The 23,721-nt window shown below is 47.5% G+C and overlaps 2 protein-coding genes across 3 annotated transcripts in view; one reads left to right on the top strand and one right to left on the bottom strand.

The window, feature by feature from the left end:
- Window positions 1-4,697: 4,697 nt before the first annotated feature.
- On the top strand, window positions 4,698-16,167 carry LOC132589913 (uncharacterized). 2 transcript variants are annotated; one of them, XM_060262699.1, is made up of 7 exons: window positions 4,698-5,259; window positions 9,652-9,858; window positions 10,728-10,898; window positions 11,195-11,326; window positions 12,493-12,662; window positions 13,345-13,590; window positions 15,414-16,167. In XM_060262699.1, the coding sequence occupies exons 1-7, from the start codon at window positions 4,770-4,772 to the stop codon at window positions 15,609-15,611; spliced, it is 1,614 nt and encodes a 537-aa protein (XP_060118682.1). In that variant the 5' UTR covers window positions 4,698-4,769; the 3' UTR covers window positions 15,612-16,167. The 2 variants fall into 2 exon arrangements, with proteins under 2 accessions (XP_060118682.1, XP_060118681.1); XM_060262698.1 differs by having other exon boundaries at window positions 4,699-5,259; window positions 12,490-12,662.
- Window positions 16,168-18,386: 2,219 nt separating this feature from the next.
- Window positions 18,387-23,721, bottom strand: part of ABCB6 (ATP binding cassette subfamily B member 6 (Langereis blood group)) — a 45,926-nt gene continuing 40,591 nt past the window's right edge. Inside the window, exons 15-19 of the mRNA XM_060262173.1 lie at window positions 22,545-22,719; window positions 21,785-21,897; window positions 21,396-21,490; window positions 20,035-20,103; window positions 18,387-19,412 (exon numbers count right to left, since the gene is read on the bottom strand). Of these exons, the coding sequence (XP_060118156.1) occupies window positions 18,941-19,412; window positions 20,035-20,103; window positions 21,396-21,490; window positions 21,785-21,897; window positions 22,545-22,719 (924 nt within the window). The 3' untranslated portion in view covers window positions 18,387-18,940. The remainder of the gene's footprint in view (window positions 19,413-20,034; window positions 20,104-21,395; window positions 21,491-21,784; window positions 21,898-22,544; window positions 22,720-23,721) is intronic.

The raw sequence follows: 23,721 nt of genomic DNA, 5'->3' as shown, positions 1-23,721 counted from the left end.
GTAGGTTATGAAAATAATACCCTAACTAGCCCCTTTTCTGTGGGGTAAAGCATTAAGGGAAGCTGTGAAGTTTTGCAGCCTCGTATGTGCTTTTCTTTCTACCTTTAACAGTGATGAGACATCTCTCTCTAAAGCCAAGCATGCGTTTTTTTAAAAACCTGGTTTTGCTGCTGCTGCTAAGGTACAAGGAATCATGGTCTGAATAATGTGATCTATAAAGCCAGATCCTATGTTTGGGGTTCTTGCATGATACTTCAAGGTTGCTGTCTAGAATTATATTCTGGAGATTTAACTAACATGACCACTTTGAAATACTTCATGCAGATTTGCAGTCAGTTATCCACAGAGGTGAGGCAAAATGGAAGTTGTCTGGGAGAGTTATTACTCGTGGTAAACCAGCTTGAGTTGAAACTGTTCTGAATATAAGCCTAATCCACTTCCCAGGGGTGTTGTGAAATACGGTAAAATGGAGATGAGATCAGTGTAAGCAGCTGTAGGGGCAAAAGGCATGGTATAATACTATAAATGAATTAAAGAAGAAAGATTTGGGGTCAAATACAGTCACAAGCCTACTGACTTCAGTTTTGTTGTTTTCTTAAGCAGGGAATTAGTTAAATTCTGTAAATCAGCTAAGTCTCCCATCTTTGGGGTAAGAGCATCTGAAGGCTAATGGCTGAGGAGGTGAACCAAGTTCTCAAATCAAATAAACCTACAAAGGCCTTAGACAAGCTGCTATTCTGCATCTAAAAGGTGGAGATAATACTACTGGCCTATCATGCAGGGCTGTTGTAAGAATTTTGGTGATACAGGTAAAGTACTTTGTACATTTCAAACGTGCTATAGATATTTGGTGGCTTTAGGTCTGAGTGCGAATGTTTCCAGCCGGGGAGGGGGGGGCACTTCATTAACTGCTGCTCTTCTCTGCTAACACATGCCTGGTGCCTGTTTACTAACAGCCTGCAAGCCACTTCATGCATTTCAGTTTTAGGTAATATGCTTACAGATAATTTAGGTGCATGCATAAATGTAGTATACATTGTTTTTTTTAAAAAAAAATGAATTTGTGGGAGCAATGGAGCCTGTGGCTCAGTGGTAGGGCATAGGGTTGCATGCTGAGATTCCCAGACTCGATCCCTGGTATCTCCAGAACAGGCTGGAAGCGGTGTGCAAGAGGCTGACATCTTGGAGATGGAGTACATATTGTATTGAGTCTCAAAATAGCTGTCCACGCTTTGTGTGCTCTACAGGAGTAGTGGAGAGGAAACCCATATCTTTGGATTGACTAACATGAAGTGGTCTGGGGAGTGGGGGTGGTATATGAGGGACAAAAGGGCTTACCCCAGTAGGCCACTAGCAGAAAGGGGACTTGGAACAATAAAGGTACTGGCTGTGAAATGATTCCACTACAAGGCTTCAGCAAGATTTCTAGCAGTCATGTTTTGATCAGGCCTATCATCCGCTTGTCACCTCCACAACACTTGCTGCACTGAACCCCTGTGACCTAAAAGGCAGACAAAACGCTGTTCTGCTTCGAAGGCCTGCAGCCTTTTCATAAGCAGAGCTGAATCTGCCTTCCAGCTTTTCTTGCTCTAGCACAAATTATTTGGATTCGGTTTTGAAGATGATTGAAAGCTATGTGAGGTGGTGGGTTTGCATCTATGTTGCAGGCTTGATGAACTTTTTGGGCCCCCCCCCCCCCACTTCCTGATGAAGCTGCGCTTGCTTCACCTGGGAGGTGGTGAACCGGTACCTTCACCTAGAGTACATTGTTCCTACCCACTGATGCTGTCCTATAACTGGAGGAATTTAGGGAGGTGAAAAATGGTCAGGTGCATTGCTGAAATTGTAGGAACAGCATTCATGGAGATGAAATGATCCCCCCCTCCCCCTATTTGTAAAAAATGGTCTGGGTGGTGTCTTGTTATAAGCGTCTAGAAGGCTGACAGGTGTTTTGTCAGATACCTGGATGGAAAATATGGCGAAGCGTGATGGATTTAGGTTGCCTAGTGCACAACAAAGTGAGAATTTAAGACAAAGGGGATACCAACAGCGTCCTGATGAATGGGACGCTAAACGAGTCCGAATAGGGCTCTCGAGAACCTCCCCTAATCACTATTTAAATAGCGAGGCAAACATTCAATTATTCGGAAGATGGCCGCGGTAATCTCTAGCTGTGAAAAGGCAAAAGAGCGGCAGGGAACTTTAGATGCGAACTGGTTTCTTGTGTTTGTCGGCGGAAAGTTCATGGCACCTTGCAATAAACCAATTAGCCCAGAGTTGCGATGAGGGGGGCGGCGGCTCTTTAGTCTTTTTTCCCCAATCAGATATTCTGATTGAAATTCAATCCCGCGTTCCAGTGGCCCTTTGAAGGCGAGAGCCGACTGAGACGCTCTCCACCGCTGTCTAGCTAAGGATCCCCACTCACCCCCTTTTAATCCCTCATGTCGCCGCGGTTCATTCTCTTTAGTTGATGGGCCAGGTGCGTGGGGGCGCGCGTGGTCTTCTGCCCATGCATATTACGGTAATGCATCTGAGCATGTGCGGAGTGCGGGTTGTACTCTGTTAAGCAGTTCCAACTACCACCGCTATTGCAGCTTTAGCCGACTCGCGGGTTCTACACACGACATTCATAACATATAGGTGCGTGTCTACACGGCAAAGGCCTCGATCCTGTTGTTTTTAAAAGATGGCTGTCTTTTTAAGCAACTGGATCGGAGCCTTTTGCCGTGCACGTAAACCCATACGATTGCACAAAGTTCTTTAATGTGTAGAACCAGCGAGTGGGTCAGGAATTTACGGCTCTTCTGAAGGAAGTTGTACTGTGGGATGAAACCGGGAGCAAGGATGGAGCTGCCGCCATAGTCTGGGTGGGATTAGAAGGCGATCGGCTCGAAGATGCGGCTCCTAGGGTGCGTTCACACTACACTAAATAATGCATTTTGCAACTGGATTTTTACTGTGTGAGAATAGTAAAAATCCAGTTGCAAAACACATTATTTAGTGTAGTGTGAATGCACCCCTAGACAGGTTCATAAGGCTGCAAGTCTCATTTTAGAAATTTGAGCGACGCCCTGCTAGCAAGTGATGGCATAGCTATGTACTGACAAGCGCACAAGGTAGGGTCAGAGTGCCAGTCGCCTTTGACACCTCGCACCCCCTAGGGTTGCCAAGTCCAATTCAAGAAATATCTGGGGACTTTGGGGGTGGAGCCAGGAGACACTGGGGCGGAGCCAGGAGACACTGGGGCGGAGCTAGGAGCAAGGGTGTGACAAGCATAATTGAACTCCAAAGGGAGTTCTGGCCATCACATTTAAAGGGACGGCACACCTTTTCAATGCCTTCCTTCCATAGGAAATAATGAAGGATAGGAGCACCTTTTGGGGCTCATAGAATTGGACCCCCTGGTCCAATCTTTTTGAAACTTGGGGGGTATTTTGGGGAGAGGCACTAGATACTATACTGAAAATTTGGTGCCTCTAGCCTAAAAAACAGTCCCCCCTGAGCCCCAGATACCAATTCACCATGATTTCCTATGGGAATAAATCTCTATAAGGAATAATAGTGTTTCCAGCAGACATTTCCCTCCCCTCTCCCCTGCTTTCTGACAACCCTGAAGCGGGGGGGGGGGGGGGCGCTCTAAACCGGGGGATCCCCTGCCCCCACCTGGGGATTGGCAACCCTAGCAACCCCCCTTCCCACGTGTTGGCACAGGTTGCAACAAGAGCAGGCGGGCGAAGGGTGCGGTTGACAGTCAAGTCTGGATTGCTGTCGAGGTGCTACTGCTAACTCTCTCTGTACCCTCCAATATGCGTTACCACGGTTCAAGCTCACTCTCAGGCCTCCAATTCGTGACCGTCGATGCACACCAGCCTAGAAGGTGACACAAACCTCCCCCCCCCCCCCCTGCTCTTCCCGCCGTTCCTGTGAGGCAGAAAGGTTTTTCGTTTCGGAGCAATTTCATGGAGACAATTGGTAGTTTGGATGAACATTTGGTATGGGGGAAATTACTACGTAAAGAGAATCCTTGAGGTCATGGGTCGGGTAGGTAGGTAGGCCGCCCATTGGCCCAAGATCCCAGCCACGGCCTAGTGTCTAACGCGCAAACTTGCAGCGTGTGCAAGCGACGTCCCGGCAAAAAGGGGAGGTGGGAAGTCCTCCCTTAACCTTCCGACTTCCGCGGCACTTCATCTCCCCCTGGCTCGGTCAGTGACTTGGAAATTTCTTTGGGTTTTGCATTGCACTGGAACGAGTGGCTCTGTACCATGCGAAAACCAAAGAGAAGTCTAAAAACGAGCAAAAGAGATGGAAAGCTTTTAAAAGGGCCGCGGCTGCTGTTCGTTTATCGCCCGTTTCGCAAGGCCGCTTAGAGCACGTGTCCAAAGAAGCGCCCCGCTGCCTTTCCTTCTTCCGCCAATCTCTGGCGCCTTTTGAATGTGGCCCCGGGGCCCCCAACCGCGCTTGGCAAAGGGCTGCCCCAGAGTCTTCTCCACGTGGAGAACAGACGAGCCTCGACCAGTGCAAGAATAGGCCGCCCGGGTGGGGGAGGAGAGAGTGTGTTCGCTCAGAAGGGGCACCCCGGGAGCGTTAAAACGGGCACGTGGGGCTGGGAAGGACGCCAAAGCCTGGCGAGCCTCCCCCCCACCCACCCCCCTTCCCGGTCGCCGCCTTGCACACGCAGCCTCCTCTTCTCGGGACAGGGCGGGGACTAAAGTCCCGCTGGCCAGGCAGAAAGCTCGAAGCTGCGGCGGGGCGCAGGCTCCAGCAGCCCCATGGCCCCACTGCTGTTGGCGCTGGCGGCTGCCTCCCTGGCTTGGTCCTGCGCGGCCGCCCCGTCGGGGAGCCGCTTCTCCGAAGCCCGCGTGGCCCGCTGGGCAGCTGCGGCGTTGCGGCACGTGGCGGTGGCGCCGTGTCCGGAGCGCGGCGGGCTCTTGCCGCTGCCGCAGTGCCAGCGGCTGGCGCGGCTCTCGCAAGGGCCGGGGCCCGCCGTCTACGTCTCGGAGCCCACGCAGCCGGGCCACAAGGTGCGAGCCCTCTTGCCCGACGGCTGGGGAGACAGGCCCGGCGGAGCGCTGGTGGTGCCCAGCCTCAACCAGAGCGCGGCTTCCCAGCGCCCTGCCGGCGCCGCTCTTCCGGCGCACGATGCAGTCCTAGTGCTGGACCCCAGCCCCGGCGCCAGCTTCGGCCATCCGCTCCTCCTCTTCTATATTGACTTCAACGTGAGCCCACGCCGATGCCGGAGCCGTGACCGCTTCTACCTGGGTGAGTGCAAAGTACTGGCCCGGGAGCATTTACACGCGCGCGCTTACTCCAGACCAAGCGCCCCCTCTTTCTCCGCCGCCGAACAAATTCACTTGGCATGTTCCCGCTGCAGTCTGGTCCCTCTTCATGCCCTTCGGAGCTCTCTGCTGTCACTCAAGCCCAGCGGATTGGGGCATATGCAGAGTAGTTGTCCCGTGTCCTTCACCTCTGAGTAGAGTTGCCAGTAGCCCTGGAGAAAACGGCCCTTTAAGAGAGGCTTAATGTGCGGGAATGGCCAATATAAGCTTTTCGTGGCATGGGGGTAAATAACACCCCTTGGCAAGCAGCTCCCCATGAAGCCTCAGTTGAAAGGGACTGGACTCCCCCCCCCCCCCCAATTAAAGGAATTGGCCACTTCATTGCAGGTACTCATTATCTGAAGGCATGGCCTTGGGGCTCAAAATAATTGTTTTAAAATGGTAAATTATGAGGTCAATTCCTGTCTAAGGCCCAGCAGCACTTCTAATATTTAAAGATTAAGCCTTGAGGCATTCTCTTTCCCACATCTAATGTTCCTATTACTATACCCTTTGGTCTTCTGCTGGCAAAGCATCCTTTCTGCACAAAATGACTGGCGGTTTGTTCACCAGTCAGCTTTAACCCTGGTTTCTCTCCTGATATTCTTGACCAGATCCCCTCTTCAAAGTGTTTGCAACCTTTTCTGGGTATGAAATGCTTTGGGCTGAAAGCTATTTGTTTCTGATGGGAGTTGGTTGGAGTGGACCCAAGAGCCCAGTATCTTTTGAGTACAGAGTTTCAGCCCCGTGGCAGCTTTTAAGACTAACAAAGTTTTATTCAAGGTATGAGCTTTTGTGCGCAAATACACTTCCTCTGATACCGTGAAACAGAATTTCCTCGACCATTACGTATGGGGGGGTGTGCTTGTCAAGAAGGGCCAGTTAGAGTCAAGATGTATAAGTATTGGGTGATTATAGTTGAGATTAGATTAAGGTAGCTGGTAGGATCTGTGAATGATAGCTGAGTAATAAATACAGCTAAGATTGGAATAACACATCAGGTAAATCACGTAAATGGCAGCAAATTGGCATACAGATAATAAAGGAGTTAACAACAGATGTGAGAACTGAGTTTTAGTCATGTGGCACCTTGAAGACTAACAACATTTGATTTCTGGGTATAAGTGAGAACTGAGTGATTTAGCATGTGTATTGAGATATGAAGCCAGTATCTCTGTTAAGCCCTGGGGGTTCTGTTGTTCTGAGTGCTGTAATACCAGTCCCCCATTCAAATCTGTTTCTGAAGTTCCTTTGCACTAAAATAACTAACTCTTGTATTTGTTTGCTAATTTACCGTCATCACAGCCACCTTAATCCAAGCTCAGCTATAATCACCTAGTGCATACGCATCTTGACTCTGACTATATGTAATGGTTGGGGGAATTCTGTTTCACTGTATCTGAAGAAGTGTGCTTGCACATGAAAGTACATACCTTGAATTAAACTTTGTTGGTCTTAAAGGTGCCACTGGGCTCACACTTTGTTCTGCTGCTTCAGACCATCATGGCTACCCACCTGAATCTGCTTGCAACTACAGTTCACTTATGACCATATTTGAGGTTTGCAAAGGGATTTTTGCCCAAGACAAGACTGGCTAGGAAGTGTTTCATTGCTTAGGGCTGCCAGTTTGGTGTAGTGGTTAAGTGTGCGGACTCTTATCTGGGAGAACCGGGTTTGATTCCCCACTCCTCCACTTGCACCTGCTGGAATGGCCTTGGGTCAGCCATAGCTCTGGCAGAGGTTGTCCTTGAAAGGGCAGCTCCTGTAAGAGCTCTCTTAGCCCCACCCACCTCACAGGGTGTCTGTTGTGGGGGAGGAAGGTAAAGGAGATTGTGAGCCGCTCTGAGACTCTTTGGAGTGGAGGGCGGGATATAAATCCAATATCTTCTTCTTCTTCTTCATTTGTCACATGTTATTTTTGAGATCTGAAGCAATCTGCTTCACGGGTGCCTTGGAGGAGCACTTCCTTGTTCTCTGATTTGTGCCACCTTCTGGTCTGGATCATTGGATCTGCAGGATGGGGTTGATATGCTGACTTTGTCTTGGAAAGGCTGGATTGACTGGTTGCCTCCGAGATTCATTCTGATCCTATGTGTCCATGAAATATGCTTCCCCAAGAACAGTCAAAGAAGCTAACCTAACTTTCTCTAGTATTCCTCCCCTCTGCCCTTCAAACAAACCCTTTCCCCAGCAATGGCAAATATAGCAGAGGCTGTTCAGGCTCCCACAGTATCTCCTTCCATCAAGAAGCTCTGTAGGGAGAGAGGGCACTATCCCTAATTAATAGCCTCATGCTTGTGACAACCCTCTCCTAGTTTTTGCAGAGGTTGCTCAGACTATGAAGATGGAGGTGAAAGTAGAGCTGCTTTGCAGGAGACAGGTCAAGGCTCCTACTGGTCCTGACCCTGATGGGAACACTCCGCTGTGCTTAGTTGGGCTCTGTATTCTAACATTATGATAACTGAATGCTCGAGAGGATGAGGAAGGCAGAATAGGAGGCCACCACTGGGAAGGAACTGGGGGAAGATATAGTGCTGCAAGGAGAGATTGACATGGAAACAGTAATGGAAGCTACCACAAGGCAGAGTTTCTCGCTGAGATCTTTAGTGCTCAGCATGACAATCACTGACAGGCCGGCATTGTAATTTGAGGGTTTATATGAAGCCTGGTTCCAGCCCCAGAACCTGTTTGAAATGAGAGTTATTAATCCTAGTTTGGTGAGTATGGGTAGGATGCATTTCCTTCTGTGCCAGGTAAGCGTACCAACACCGTACACTCCGTGTTTGGGGGATAATGTTTTCTGGCTGCAAAGCATGACTTCTAGATTGCTTAACCCTTAGCACTTGTCTTTTGAGTGAACCACTGGTTACTTTTTGCCCAGTTGCCTTCTCTGTTGCTGGGTTGTCACTGAGTTAATGAAAGTATAGTGAAATACCGTAATAATTTCAGCTTTAATCATTGACTACTTATATGAATAGTGCAATCTTATATAGAGTTACTCCATCTTAAGCCAATGCACTTAGATTGGAGTAACTGCATAGGATTGCAATGTGTATATACGTAAATAAAAATATTTCTGAAGAAATGTAGTTCATATATATATGTTACACTATCTTAGTCCAAGGGTCCATTCAGTTGTGAGAGAAGACAGAAAGCCTCCTATCAGATGGCACCTGCCACCCAAAATGTATGTTGAATTTTTATATTAAAATATGATAGTTTAAACATTAATTTTAAAAAATCTGCTGCACAGTTAACTGGTAGCTTCGTAATCTTAATTAGCCTAACTGATTTATTGAATCAATGCTAGTTATGACAAACAAACCACTAGTTAGTTACCAGTAATTTAATGTTCCGTTTAATTATATTTTTTGGCCTATTGAAAGACATGTTATTTGTTTCTTTTATTTACTTCCATTTATATCACACTTCTCTCCCCAGTGGGGTTCCAATGGGACTTATATCATTCTCCTGTCTTTCACTGTATCCTCACAGTAACCCTGTGAGCTAGGTTAGGTTGAGAACCTCCACAGGTACCCAAAAGGTCACCACAGGTACTCCAGGGTCACCCAAAAAGCTTCCCTGGCAAAGTGGGAATTCAGATGGGTGTCTCCCAAATCGAAGTCCAGTACTGTAACTAGTACACCACACTGGCTGTCACCAAAGTACAAAGATACTGCCAACATGCAAGGGAGAGTTTAAAGGATCTAGACTTGGAGTTAGCTGCCAAGCAATCAAAAAAGGATAAAGACAAGTGATTTCTGTCCGTGTCCAGCCCTGATTTGGTAATGGGTCACTGCATAGGACACTTTCAGCTATCCTGGCTCATTCCTTGACACAGTTCTTTGTCCTTTATGATGAACAATTGTATATAGTTTCAGAAAATGTGATTGTATAACCTGTTTATCTTTCCTTTTACTCGGAGGGCAAGAGTAGGAAGTGTTTGGGTCTGTCGTTTTGCACAGCTGATAATGTAATAATAGTATGCTGCAGTACTATCTCCGTGCTGAGGATTCTTATTGCTGATTTTGTTCTATTTCAGTTAAAACATTTTGAATGTCTGAATTTATTTGCGTTACATTTTTTTTTGCCTAAAGAGGGCCAAAGGACAATGGGGGCAGGATGAAACCTTGTTCTCGTATGTGGTCATATAATGTTTGGTAAAGGGAACGGTGACATTGCAAGTGAAATGTTCTTTTTGCTGTTGAAAAAGTAGCACTGGGAATTGGTATAGCTCTGGCATATTTCACCTGTCCTGGCTGTGTGTGCTCTTTTGTGGCAAACTACCTGTGGAGGTTCTCTGTTTTATTCCAGAGGTTTGTTTTTATTCCTGCAGGGAGTTATGAGTGCTTGACGCCTGCCCAGAGGAGTCGCTGTGAGAACCAGCTGAAGCGCAGGCCAGGACGGAGCAAAGGACGGAGCCAGCGGTCAGCAGATCGTGTTCGTCGTGAGGATCCACCTGTTGGGCTCTGTGAGATCCATTTCCTGCCTTTGGTGGTTGTGGCACAGGACCCTAAACATCCACAAAAGCTACACTGCATGGGTGGGTGCATTCATGCTGCTTTCGGACGTCACCTTAAACGGTCGTTTCTGCTAACATAAGCCACAGCAGCTCTTTTCTGAGGTGCCACCAAAATGTGGCTGCAAGGAAGGAAGTGGCAGCAGCCAACTAGATATTTGCTTTCAGGTTCTGCGAATATCATGGTAGAAGGCTATCAGTGCAGGCGACAGAAACATTACATTCAGGGAGGATCACAGGATAAGCTGGGCATAGGTGTTGGGGAGATGGTGCTGTTCTCACAGTAGGGCTGCCAATCCCCAGGTGGGGGCAGGGGATACCCTGGTTTGGAGGCCCTCCCCCCGCTTCAGGGTCATCAGAAAGCGGGGGGAGAGGAGGGAAATGTCTGCTGGGAACTCTTTTATTCCCTAGGGAGATTTATTCCCATAGAAAATAATAGAGAATTGATCCGCGGGTATCTGGGGCTCTGGGGGGGGCTGTTTTTTGAGGTAGAGGCACCAAATTTTCAGTATAGAATCTAGTGCCTCTCCCCAAAATACCCCCCAAGTTTCAGAAAAATTGGACCAGGGGGGCAAATTCTATGAGCCCCAAAAGAAGGTGCCCGTATCCTTCATTATTTCCTGTGGAAGGAAGGCATTGAAAAGGTGTGCCGTCCCTTTAAATGTGATGGCCAGAACTCCCTTTCGAGTTCAATTATGCTTGTCACAGCCTTGATCTTGGCTCCACCCCTAATGTCTCCTGGCCCCACCCCCAAAGTCCCCAGATATTTCTTAAATTGGACTTGGCAACCCTATCTCACAGTCTTGTTATTGACTTGCTGTACTCCCACTCACAAAGCTATTCCTTGACCCCCAATGTCCCTGATGCCTTCTTTCACATCTTTCCTTGCACAGACCTCCGTGGATTCAGCCCATGCCCTCAGCCTCTGCCCCTCATCAGCTCCAGTTCCACAGTCGCCTATTGCGAGCTCAACAAGAATACCCGGCGGTGCCATCGGCAGCAGCTTCCAATGTATAAGTCGTGCCGCTTGTATCAGACATGCGATCATGCCGTGCTGATAACAGGTGTGACTTTCAGAATAGCACTTGGGGCTGCTAGGAGGGACACACTCCTAGGTGGGGAAAGGGATCCAAGCCTTTTCTGCAGGGACCTCACCAAATGTTTTGGATTAGGGAGAATCTGATCTCAGTCCAAATGTCAGCTGCTTTGTTTCACGAGGCAGGAGTTTAAAAGGGGTGGCTCTTTCTCCTAGCACACAGGGTTAGTGGTGCTTGGCTATACCTTCCTTGTTGAGCTTTGGCAGAAACTGCTGTCTCCTCCCCTCCCATTTTCTGAGCGCTTGACAGTGTTTCCCTCCTAGGTGGTTGGCAGGAGCAGGTCACCTACCCACATCATGCTCACAACCTGTTGCTCTTCTACCAGATGCTTCGAAGGAACGGCTTCCGCCAAGAGCACATCAAGGCCTTCTTTGCAAGTGAGGGGCAGACATCAGGTATCCATGGAAGAGAGCAGTCCTGCTACCAGGGTTTGAAGCCTCCTGGTTTCTTAAAAGGGTGTCTTTTCCAAGGGCAACTCTTCAGAGCCTGTGATCATTTGGGTCTCAACAACTATTCGCTCTGTTCTTGCCAACCTTCTGAAAACAGTCTTCCATTCCAGAGTCACATCCTACCACGTTGCCCCCATCTGCGAAAGCATAAGCATTTATTTGTTTACTTTATTTATGCCTACTTTTCTCCCCAGTGGGGACCCATTCCTTTTTATCCTCATAAGAACCCTGAGCAGTAGGTTAGGCTGAGTGTACACGACTGGCCCAAGGTCACCAAGGGAGCGTCCGTGGCAGTTTGGTGTTATGAACTCAGTTCTCCTGGATCCTAGTCCGACACTCTCACCATTACACCATGCCAGCTCTCATGCAGCCTTTAATGTTGCATGCCTTTGATTTTATCCCTAATTATAATCAGCCTATAGGTAATGGACAGAAAAAGAAAAGCCCTATGGGGCTGTTACAGGGTAGACCACTAAGAGCCTAGCAAAATTCCCACCTTGTCCCAAATTAGTCCCTTCCCATAAGAACATAAGAGAAGCCATGTTGGATCAGGCCAATGGCCCATCCAGTCCAACACTCTGTGTCACACAGTGGCAAAAATTTTTTATATATACACACACACACACTGGCTAATAGCCACTGATGGACCTCTGCTCCATATTTTTATCTAAACCCCTCTTGAAGGTGGCCATGCTTGTGGCCGCCACCAGCTCCTGTGGCAGTGAATTCCACATGTTAATCACCCTTTGGGTGAAGAAGTACTTCCTTTTATCCGTTTTAACCTGTCTGCTGAGCAATTTCATCGAATGCCCACGAGTTCTTGTATTGTGAGAAAGGGAGAAAAGTACCTCTTTCTCTACTCTTCTCCATCCCATGCATTATCTTGTAAACCTCTATCATGTCACCCCGCAGTCGACGTTTCTCCAAGCTAAAGAAAAACGTCGACTGCGGGGTGACATGATAAGAGGTTTACAAGATAATAGAGTGGAGTGTCTCGGTGTGTTCTTGGGAGGATGGTATAGCGTAGAGGATGGGATTGCTAGAGAAGTGTAGAGACAGACCGATGGGATTTGAAGTCAGCAGCCTCTTCCCTCTTCTTTCCTGGGCAGCAGCCATGGAGATGGGTGATGTGCACCCAGCCACAGAGAAGCTGGCAATTCGCTCGCACCTAGCCTTGGTCTGCCGGAGCCTGCACTGTGCCGACTCACTGGTGCTCTACCTCAACAGCCCAGCAGCCAGCGATGGCACCATACTGCTGTGGGATGCCAACCATAATGGCATTGTGAGTCAGGTCTGAGGGGCAGATTGGGACTGGAAACAGGGAAGTTATCCAGGGAGATCAAATTAACCTTCCAGAATTGGCTCTCCCAAGGGCATAAAGGCCTAACTCCACTGGCACCAGCCTCTGAACCTCTGTTCTCATGATAAAACATCTCAGTTCACATTAGTAGACAGAAATCCATTCTTATTGGCTGTTAATCACCAAGCCAAGTTCAACTCACCTCTCTCTATTTAAGTCTGTGAGGAGCCCTTGCTGAATCCAAAAGACCCCTGTATTTGGCCATCTGAAAGTGTTCAGGCTTTGATTGGCTGGTAGTAGAAACTGAACTGAGCCACTCGTGCACAGGAAGGGATGTGGAGGGGATCTCACCACCTGTCCTAGCATGTCCTGGCCAGCTCAACTGGTGGAAGCAGAGATGCTGACAGAACTGCAGGTGGGGACTTCAGCCCTCTCATCTGCTCCCTTCAAAGGCCCGTCCACTTCTTTCATGTGTGCCTGCAGGGAGAAAACAACCCCCCCGTGTTGCAGTGGCTTCTGGCCCTGGCTTGCCATTTCCTGCTTAATCCATTCCTTTTAACTCTTGGGCAGTGGAATTCTCTTGATCTCTGAACTGTACAGTAGTGAAGGGGGGGAGCTGTCACAAAGGGGCAGATGCTAATGAGCTGTCCTCCTCTCCCCACAGGCTGATCCTAAGGAGCGGTATCCCATCTCTGAGCTCCTAGCTGATTTGGAAAGCTGCAGTGCACGCAGGGTCCTCCTCTTTCTTGACCAGAGCTATCCAGAACCATTGGCAAAGAAGCTGCGGGCATCACGGCATCATCCCAATGTGGTGCTTGTGCGTGGCATTGCCACCAGTGGTGGATCAGCTTTTGCTGAGTTCTGGGCAGGGCTGCAGCCTGACCAGTGTCTTCTCCAGCATATCTTGCCAGTAAGTACCACAATGTGCAGAGCTGCAGAACAGAGGTTACGAGAGCCACAGCTTTGTAGACAAGGAGGTTATAGAGCAAGTTATCCCCATACTAGCTGCAAGCAAAAAGCCAAATAGTGAAACCTCTTTTAAAGTACTAGCATTACCTTGGTAGGCAGGTGAGTACTAGCAACAGGTGAGTGCAAAGAGGCAGATTTTAGTGAATGAGGCATCACCATTTATTTATTTATTTTATTTAGAATTTATATCCCGCCCTTCCCACAAGTGGCTCAGGGCGGCTTCCAGCATTAGATCCAACATAAATTAAACAATATTTAAACATGTAAGGGAATAACTTTAAAACAGATAAAACCATAAAAATTAATAAATATTCCAATATATACAGAGATCTGGCAGGTTGCATTAAAATTCTCAAGCTAGGTGTAGGCTAACCGGAAGAGGGTTGTTTTACAGGCCCTGCGGAACTGAACAAGGTCCTGCAGGGCCCTCACCTCTTCCGGTAGCTGATTCCACCATGTAGGGGCCACAACAGAGAAGGCCCTTTCTCTTGTGGCTTTCAAGCGGGCTTCTTTCGGCCCAGGGACAGTAAGGAAGTTTTGTGATCCCGACCTCAGTACTCTCTGGGGAACATGCGGGGAGAGACGGTCCTTCAGGTAGACAGGTCCCAAGCCATATAGGGCTTTAAAGGGATGCTGGTTTCTCCCAGTTCTGGGAGACAAAACAGGATGAAACAAATTGGAGAGAGGGGAGCAGGGAAAAGAGGCACTTGGAATGTATCAGTGACTCAAGGAAAGAAATGTTTGGCCAATTATGCAGCAAGTTCAGTGCACGTTTCAATTCCCCGTAAATCCAACCATCCTCCAGTTGCTCCACCTTGCAGCCAGGTTCGTTTTGGCCAACAGAAAAACGCATGGAGAACTCTCCCTCAGTTGAGCAGCAATATAGAATAATGTGGCATACTGAAGCTGGCCATCCATAGTAGGCATTGGACTTGATGAATGGCCACAGAGCTGACATTGGTAGTGTACTCAGATCTATTATTCAGCTATTTGACATGGAATGACAAAGAAAACAAGAATGTAAACACATGTGGAAAAGTTGCTTTAGCAAAGTATATTTTTTAAAAATGGGAATTGTGGCTCCTTCACTAGGGAAGTTGCGTTCCATTGCTAGTATATCCTTCTAGATAATTTTCTTGTCCAAAACTAGACTTCTGCCACTAGAGAAAAAAATTGTATAATTTGAAGTCACTTAAGTGATATTCAAATTTAAGGTCATCAAATAAGGGCAATAATAAGGGCAATTCACTTATAGTGTTTGATCCCATGTGCTCACTCGTAGTGTTTGATCTACATGCATAATAGACACTGTTCAGGCAGACTGCTAAAATTATTCCTCAATGTCTACTTGTATTAAGTTAAAATGATTGTATCCCCACTGTCTTCCGAATGAACAAGGCATAGCGCAAGGTACTGAAAAGTTTTAAAACCAAATTAAACGAAATAATGTGAAGACTGTTGTACAGCCCTTTGCTCCATAACATTGTTCTTTCATTAACAATTATATTAAAGCACTATATGTTCCTGTAGCTGTTGTACTACTGCTTGCACAAGTGGAACTGCACCAAGTACATTTTCCTTTCTTCTCACGCATTGCTGGACCCAATTCAAAATTTAAGAACGTGCGGTAGCTTTAACGCCCCTTCAGTCTTACCTAATTTAAGATTACTGAGATAATGTTCTCTCTCTAACTTCTATTTTAATGTTTGTGAAAATCCCAATAGTGATCTTTTGCCTGGTGAAACTTTCTCTCTTTTACTTCAGGTGGGCCCTTGGTCGGCAGTCTTGGCCTCTGGCACCTCAGCCCAGCTGCTCAACGTCACATTAGCGGGAGCACCTTGCCATTCTGTACCGCCTCTGGGTGAGGAGGAGCGTCAGCGTCGCTATCAAGGCTGTCAAAATTTGCCCACCATGTTGTGGTATCAGAGCAGGCATCAACAGCTGCGGGAGGAGGACGACTGAGGCGGATGGGCACTGCCATGAGTCTCTCCACTTGTTCTCTACCTATGGACCCTTTCCCCTCTTCCCCCCCCCAAAGAGGTTCATGGCTTCAAGGGAAATGGGTGGAGTTATCTGCTATAGCAGCTCATTGAAAAGCCTGATGTGGTAGGTTAAGGCAGCCTCAGTGAACTGCTGAACTGCAGTGGACTTTCAAAATGCCAGAGCCAAAGGAGAAGCCGGGTGTAGCAAGCCTGCTCTTGCATCCTGTTGAAATATATAACATTAGACAGATCAGTGGTCAGCAATTGGAATACAGCCGTGATATGTAGGACAGAAAAACAATAGAATTTGCAACCAATGCTAGGCGAGTAGGGCAGGGCACCATAGAAGCGTGGGAGGGCCAAATGGAGCTGCTGCTGCCCTGCATATGACAATTTCTCTGCAAGTGTGGTGTTGTGCTTCACTCTTTTTTTCTATGTCTCTACCCAAAGTGCTCTCTGGTGAGAAAGATAGGGAGAAACACTCTGTTAAGACAACCAGCCCCTTGAATAAAGGACCACTGTTACTGGTTTCTGCATTTCCGTTGCTGTTTATTGTCAAGGCACTTTCCTGGAGTGGGAAGGAATAAAAGGGCAAAATCCCACTTGGTGTGGCAACAAGGGTCACCAGGAAACATGCCTTTCTGCTTGTAGAGACAGGGCCTTCACGGGAGGTTGTGGGACTCAGGGCAAGGATGAACAAAGGCCATGGCCCAGTGTTGTGCTTATAGTACCCGAGGTGAAGAATAAGGTTAGTCTTAGACCTCGTTTTCCTGTGTAAAGTATACAGGGATTTCTCCACAGAGGTGCTAAAAACTAGTCTCAAAGACACTACACAGAAACAAATGTACTGTGGCGACTAGAAAACTGGGATTACAACTGTGGAGACTGGATTCCGATTCCCACTCTGCCATGACATCCAGTTTGGTTCAGTCTCTCAGGCCAGTTCACACATTATGAAGGACTTATGCTCACCATGAGTGCTTTTTGTTGGAGATGTGCCTGCTCAGTGATGTGAATGGGAATTCAGTGCTTAGTACACTCCAGCATTTCTGTGCTAGAAGGGATCACCCACAGGATCACCAAGACCTTGGAGATGTCAGTGCCTCTCAGTTTCAGTTTTCCCATATTGGAAATGGAACTGAGTGGCCTCCTTCCTCCCATCTCAGACAGCAAATGATTTAGGGGCCAAAATCACCAGCTTTGTACAAAATGACAGAACATGTCATTTAAAACATCACATTCCATAGTCTCATGTAAGTTACAGGTATGAATGCCATCCAGGAGCTGTGTGGGATGCAGAAGATGCTCTGTTCCACACATTACAAAGGCACCAAATACCTAGCAACTGTTCTTTTAGTTTCTTAGAACAAATATGAAGTTGCAAATACAGCCCAAATAAACAGTAGCCTCTTGGATCCATAAGTCACTAGGTACTTAATCCTGTGGTATTACCTGTGCTTCTGCCCAATGACCTGAAATGGAAAGCTGGGTTTACAGTGACGTCACATTCTGGTCATGTATCAGTTCAGGCACAGCCACCTGTGTTGTCTACTTACACATGAAAGAGTGCTCTAGGCTGGGGGTGGCCAAACTTGCTTAATGTAAGAGCCACATAGAATTCATGTCAGATGTTTGAGAGCTGCAAGACATGATCAGATGTTTGAAAGCCGCAAGACATGGAAGGAAGGAAGGCAAATAGATGGGGGAGAGGTGAAAGAAAGCAACTTTAAATGCCTTCGCCAAGCCACTGGCTGGCTTGGTGAAGCGATTTAAAGAGACAAATGCCTTTTCCAAGCCAGCCAATGGGGCTGTGGGGGCTTTTAGAGCCACACAATATGTGTGAAAGAGTCACATGCGGCTCCTGAGCCACAGTTTGGCCACCCGTTCTAGATTATTTTCTTCTTTGCCCATCTCTGCCTCATTTCTTTGTGTGTCCCAGTTTTGTTGTTTTTTTGTTCCCCTCAATGTGGACCATTGTCCACTCCAAGCTGAAAGATACCTCTGCCTTCATAGTCCAGGACTTGGCTCTCCATGTTCTCATTGTAGGAGGTGTGGCTTACTGTTACCTAGGAACTTGTTTTCCCAGGTTTACTCTGCATGCCCTGAAAATGAAAGACTCCCTCTCCTTAGAAGGTGCTGGCAATAATCTGGAAATAGCCTTGACTTTGTCTGGAGGGTATGCTTAACCCTTCACTGCCTGCTTTCCTGCTAGGTAAACAAGGGAATTCCACAGTATTTAGAAAATGTGTGTGTTCTCCAGAGTCCTGCTTGGGAAAGCAAGTCTTTCCATTCTACGGATCTATTCCATACACAGTGATGGTGTTCTATATAATGGAGTCCTAACTAATATCAATTTGGCTCATCAGTCAAGGATGCACTGGGAATTAATGACCTTATGACAACAGAAGCCGCTGCCACCTCAGGGGCCTTCTGGAGCCCACTCCCATTAAGCTACCAAACAGAACCGCATACCTGGATAAAGTGTGGAAGGATGAACAGGCCTCTGTCGTTCTTGCAGCTACTATGAATTATTGGTGACGCCTGCCTCCTTTCATCTTAATTCTACACAAGCTGAGATGTAAACAAGTAGTGCACATATCCTTTCGGTCCAACGATCCAACGTCATTTGACCTGAGCTGAAACCTCTAGCTTGAGAATTGCTGCCCTTTTACCTGCATGAAGGCAGGAAAGGACCCCCAATCCTGGTAGCCGTCACCACTACCTTCTTTTAGACAGATAACACTGAATCTACGGATGAATCTGAAAACACTGGAAGTTTATTAATATTAAAACAGACTTCTCAAGATCAGAAGCTACAAAAATATAGCCGTGTCCCAAGCTCCTCTTTTCATTTTATATCCACCCGGCACTGCCAACACATACATATCACTCTCTGCCTTCTCACTCCATCTCGCTCATCTTTGCAAGGAAAGACGACAGTGAGCACAGTTAAGGCAGAGTGGCACTGGAAACCATTGGGATCTATCCAGTTCCAGCCTGCCCTTTGCCAATCACTGACACTACACTTAGATCATTCACAGCACTGCAAGGGATACCACACCTGCTGTATGCTGCTCCAGTGCCAAAGGCACTCCACAGTGTACATGGGGGCCCAGCACTCCCCAAGTTTGGATTCCCTAAACACTTCCTTGGTGGATCAACTCTATGGCTTGGGAGTGTAACCACCACGCTGTAAATGTTCACAAGTTATTCTGACAGAAGGGACGGCTGCTTCTTTGGTTTCAAGCCATGACCTGCAGGGGCGAGAGCTGCTGCTTTCTCATTCAGCAACTCCTTTCTAGATCCTGGTTAATCCTCAGAGCTGGTGGTAATGTTGGTGTCGGTCTTGCTGCTTGTCACTGTTGAAGCATTGGCGGAGCTCCTCTTGCTGCTACCTCCCTTTGACTCCTCACTGACAGTCTTCATGCTGCTTGCTTTTGATGCAGCGGTTGCTGTGCTCTTTGCGGAGCTTGCATTTGATGCGGCGGTCGCTGCGCTCTTTGCGGAGCTTGCATTTGATGCGGCGGTCGCTGTGCTCTTTGCGGAGCTTGCATTTGATGCAGTGGTCGCTGCGCTCTTTGCGGAGCTTGCATTTGATGCAGCAGTCGCTGCGCTCTTTGCGGAGCTTGCTTTTGATGCACCGCTTGTTCCACTCTTTATGGAGGGTGCTTGCGATACATCGCTGTACTTGCTCTCTGCCTCCGAAAGGCTTCCATAATCACTACCTTGTTGTTGCCACATATTACTGTACAGGCCGTCCTTTTCCATCAGCTCTTCATGCCTAATAGATAGACAGAGTTAATTGCAAAGGGTCTATAGAAGGATAATCCTACATCTGACAGGTATATTGTACTTTTGCATTCCTTTTCTGTATGAAGTGATTAGATGAGCAATGGGAAACCTGCAACTTATCTATTCTCCTTTCTCCCCATATTAGTCTTCGTTTACAGCTGTGTTACGAGGTGCCTAAGCAGATCTGTGTATAGGCTGCCATTTGGTGACAGTACATAAAAAGAAAAAGAGGGTGATGTTGGTTCTCTGACCATAGTTACAGCATACATCTGGATCTCTGTGCAGCAAAAAAGGACTTTTAATTTTTAAAGCACAATTTTACTGCTTCAGGTGGCACAGATATGCAGGAGAGTATATAGGAAAGGCTAGCTGAAGTCTTATAAACCAGACGGGAAATTAAGATTTATCAAAATCAAGTGAGCAGCGTCAATGTTCTGCCTGGTATGTCTTCCTACCTCATGATTACTCAAACTGGAGTATGTAAAATAAATGTCTCATATTGCATAATTTAAACAACCTACAGAATTCGGTTTTTCTTGATGAGATGCAGAATTTTAAGTGGGGAGAGCAGCTGAAAGGACACGCAGCCTTAAGCAGGAACAACGGTTTACCTTCCTCGCTCCACCACTCGGCCATTCTTGAGGACCAGGATATGATCAGCCTTAATCACGGTGGACAATCTACAAAGAAAGAGCTGTCACTGAGGCTGTTACCAAAAGGGCAAAACACAATGATCTCTCTGCCATCCACCGGCCCTACCTGCATCAGGGCTCCTCACTAGGCCTAGAGAGCTCTCACCCATACAGAAAACTGCTGCATAAGTTCTCTTCCTGTCCCGCCCCTTTAGTCATCTTAGTACATCTGGACAGAATAAAATGCACCTTGAAACCATGAGAAGATGTGGCATTCAGATACAACCTTGGGCTTTGTGCAGCAGTCTCCTTTCCCAACATCTGCAGCTCCCATTCACTTCATGGTCAATATGGCCATGGAGGGGAGTGAGCACCTTGCTGGGAACACGGATAACCAGCTCAGCCGCTACATAAGCCCAAGGAAGCCCCAGTGACAGGTTCTCCTGAAGCAACTAACAGGGGCAGTGCTAGGCTTGCTGGCACCCTAGGCTGAGAGGGTAGGGGGCCGCCCACTCCCTCGAGGGCAATTTAAATTGCATGGGAGGGCATCCGGGAGCAGCTGCTGCCTTTCCCGTGCCTGGGAAAGGTCCCGCCGATCAGTTTGTCTAATCCATATACCACTTGACGCTATATTCATCCCTGACAGATGTGACAGTCCAAGGAGTTTGAAACATCAGTGGACAGCAGGGTTCTGCTTGATAGGCAACATGGTTTCCTTTGGCAGACTGGGTTCTAGAGACACAAAATGTGGCAGGGCCCACTGGCTTATATGACTATAAAAAGAGATTCTACACATCAGTGGAAAATGCTTCCCAATGGCTATTAATGGCAGCAAAACAGAACCTCCCAGTTACTGATGGAACCACTGATGGAACACATCAATTCATCAGAGCAGAACACTTAAATCAGAGGATCTTAGATCCTTCCCGCATGAACATACAAGAGCTTGCCTTTATTTAAAGGGCACCTCTAAGCAGTCACATTTTTTCTTAAAATCTGACCAGTGTGATCCCAACATATCAGAGAGGGAACCCTTGAGCTTAGTTGATCATCTCACAAGCTGGACGCATGAAGCTGCCTTACAGTAAATCAGACCATCAGTCCATCCAGGTCAGCGTCTGGTAGCAGCTCTCCAGGGTCTCAGGTTGAGGCCTTTCGCATCACCTGTTATTAGATCCTTTTAACTGGAGATGTCAAGGGTTGAACCTGGGACCTTTTGCATTCCAAGCAGAGGCTTTGTCATTCAGCCATGCCCCTCCCCTAAGCGAAGCATCCCCTTTAACTGTTGAAACTCTTGAGTACACAGCTCCAGTGACAGGGTACATCCCAGAAGTCTTTACCTGTGAGCCACAAGAATGGTGGTGCGGTTTGCGCACACTTTGGCCAGGCATGTGTGGATGCTTCTCTCAGTCTTCGTGTCCAGCGCTGACGTCGCCTGTAAAATTCAGGCATAGTGATAGAACTGAAGATCATGGACTCTGATGCTGTCAGTGACAATCTTCTGGCCCACTGACGAACCTGCTATATTAGTACCCTGCTGAGACACACTCTTCGTGTTGCTGCCATCGCTGGAAATAACGAAGATCAGGGAAGCCCAATGTCGCCCTCACCCCAGTCCTTTTCAGGATCTCGATTGCAAGACCAGGAGAAGATGTATAGGAGAGGGAAAGGGCACCCAACAGCTGGCCTTAGGAACCGGCAGGCAAGTAAACGTGTTCATCTTCCTTACCTCATCAAAGAGGATGATTCTAGGATTCTTCAAGATGGTGCGGGCAATAGCGACTCGCTGCTTTTCCCCACCACTCAGCTTCAGACCTCGCTCACCAACTTGCGTGTCATAACCTGCCAAGAACCAGCAGCCATTGATGAAAAATGCAATGCTAAGAGCAGCAGCCACATAGGCACCAGTCCGAGACTCCTATCATCTGGACAAGGGTGCTATCAATCTTTGGCCACCTATAATATTTGACTCCCATCTTCCAGGTCTATCACAAAATAAATTTGACATATCCACAGACGTTTCTGCCAATATTCAACTCTGTTGGCCATGCAGAAAAAAACATATGGAATAGAAAGGATGGGAAATCTCTGAACATAGTCTCAAGGGCTAATCCTACATCCCACTGGCTGAAACCTCTAGCATTCAAGCTCCTACTGGGTTGAGGCAGGGTGTCTGTGTGTAAAGGGAGGCTGGACTGTCGCAGGCCTTGTTCATTTATAGAACAAGCCTTTTTAGTTAGTTAATTTGAGCAGAACCTTTCATAATTCATGCTGCCCTGAAAGCCCAATAAAAATAGTTTCATTGACTCGAAGGGGGGAGGACAGGATAAAAGAGGGTGACAGATACTTGGGTTTGGATGAGGAAAAAAAGACTTCTAGCATGTCCGGATATTAATTACCAGGTTGAAATATCATTACCAAGTTTTTCTAACAGCTCACATAGAAAGGCATACTAGGTGGCCGAGCCAGAGATGGGGAATAGTTCTTACCATCGGGGAAGGAAATAATACGCTCGTGGATGTTAGCGGTCATCGCCGCCTCCGTCACCTCTTCATTGGTGGCATCAATACGCCCATAGCGGATGTTTTCACGAATGGTGTCATTGAAGAGAACAATATCCTGGGGCACCACACCAATGAAAGCACGCAGTGAGGTCTGCTTCACCTGTAGGCAAAGGGAGATGAAGGGTCAGAGTGGTGAGAGAAAAAGGGAGTTGCATTACGAGACTGTTCTGGAACAGAAGTGGTGTTTCAAAACACAATAGGGCTACCTTAGCCTTATAGGGAGTTTAGCATGTGAAGTTGCCAGGAGGATACTGGTTCTCTGAGCAACCACCATTTTGCCTGACAGTAGAGGCAAATCCTCAGAGTAAAAAAACAAGGCTAAATCCCCAGAGAAGGCACAGTGTTTTGGCTATCGGGTCTGCTTGGACACCTGGAGAGCATCAGAGCCTAATATTTTTCATCACAGGGATCCATTCCGTAACATACATCTTGCTGATTGCCATTATATCCTCAAACACTTTCTATCAGTCTGATTCAATTTCTTGGCATATTGGGGAAGAAAGAAGGACAAAAAGCATGGAGACAGATTATAGTCTTCCCCCACTCACCCAAGAGTTAAAGGCACTTTGAAAGAGGAATCACTGCTTTCATTTCCCTTATTGTCTTCCCTGGCAAACAGGATGAGTAGATTTTGTAGTATTTGAAAAATATGAAAGGTTTGACCAAAGAAGAAGAAGAAGAAGATATTGGATTTATATCCCGCCCTCCACTCCGAAGAGTCTCAGAGCGGCTCACAATCTCCTTTCCCTTCCTCCCCCACAACAGACACCCTGTGAGGTGGGTGGGGCTGGAGAGGGCTCTCACAGCAGCTGCCCTTTCAAGGACAGAGGCTCAGAGCGGCCTACAATCTCCTTTCCCTTCCTCCCCCACAACAGATACCCTGTGAGGTGGGTGGGGCTGGAGAGGGCTCTCACAGCAGCTGCCCTTTCAAGGACAGAGGCTCAGAGCGGCTTACAATCTCCTTTACCTTCCTCCCCCACAACAGACACCCTGTGAGGTGGGTGGGGCTGGAGAGGGCTCTCACAGCAGCTGCCCTTTCAAGGACAGAGTCTCAGAGTGGCTCACAATCTCCTTTACCTTCCTCCCCCACAACAGACACCCT

Source organism: Heteronotia binoei, chromosome 21 (assembly GCF_032191835.1).
Source record: "Heteronotia binoei isolate CCM8104 ecotype False Entrance Well chromosome 21, APGP_CSIRO_Hbin_v1, whole genome shotgun sequence".
Lineage (NCBI taxonomy): Eukaryota > Metazoa > Chordata > Lepidosauria > Squamata > Gekkonidae > Heteronotia > Heteronotia binoei.
This window is presented reverse-complemented; position numbering and strand designations above follow the sequence as displayed.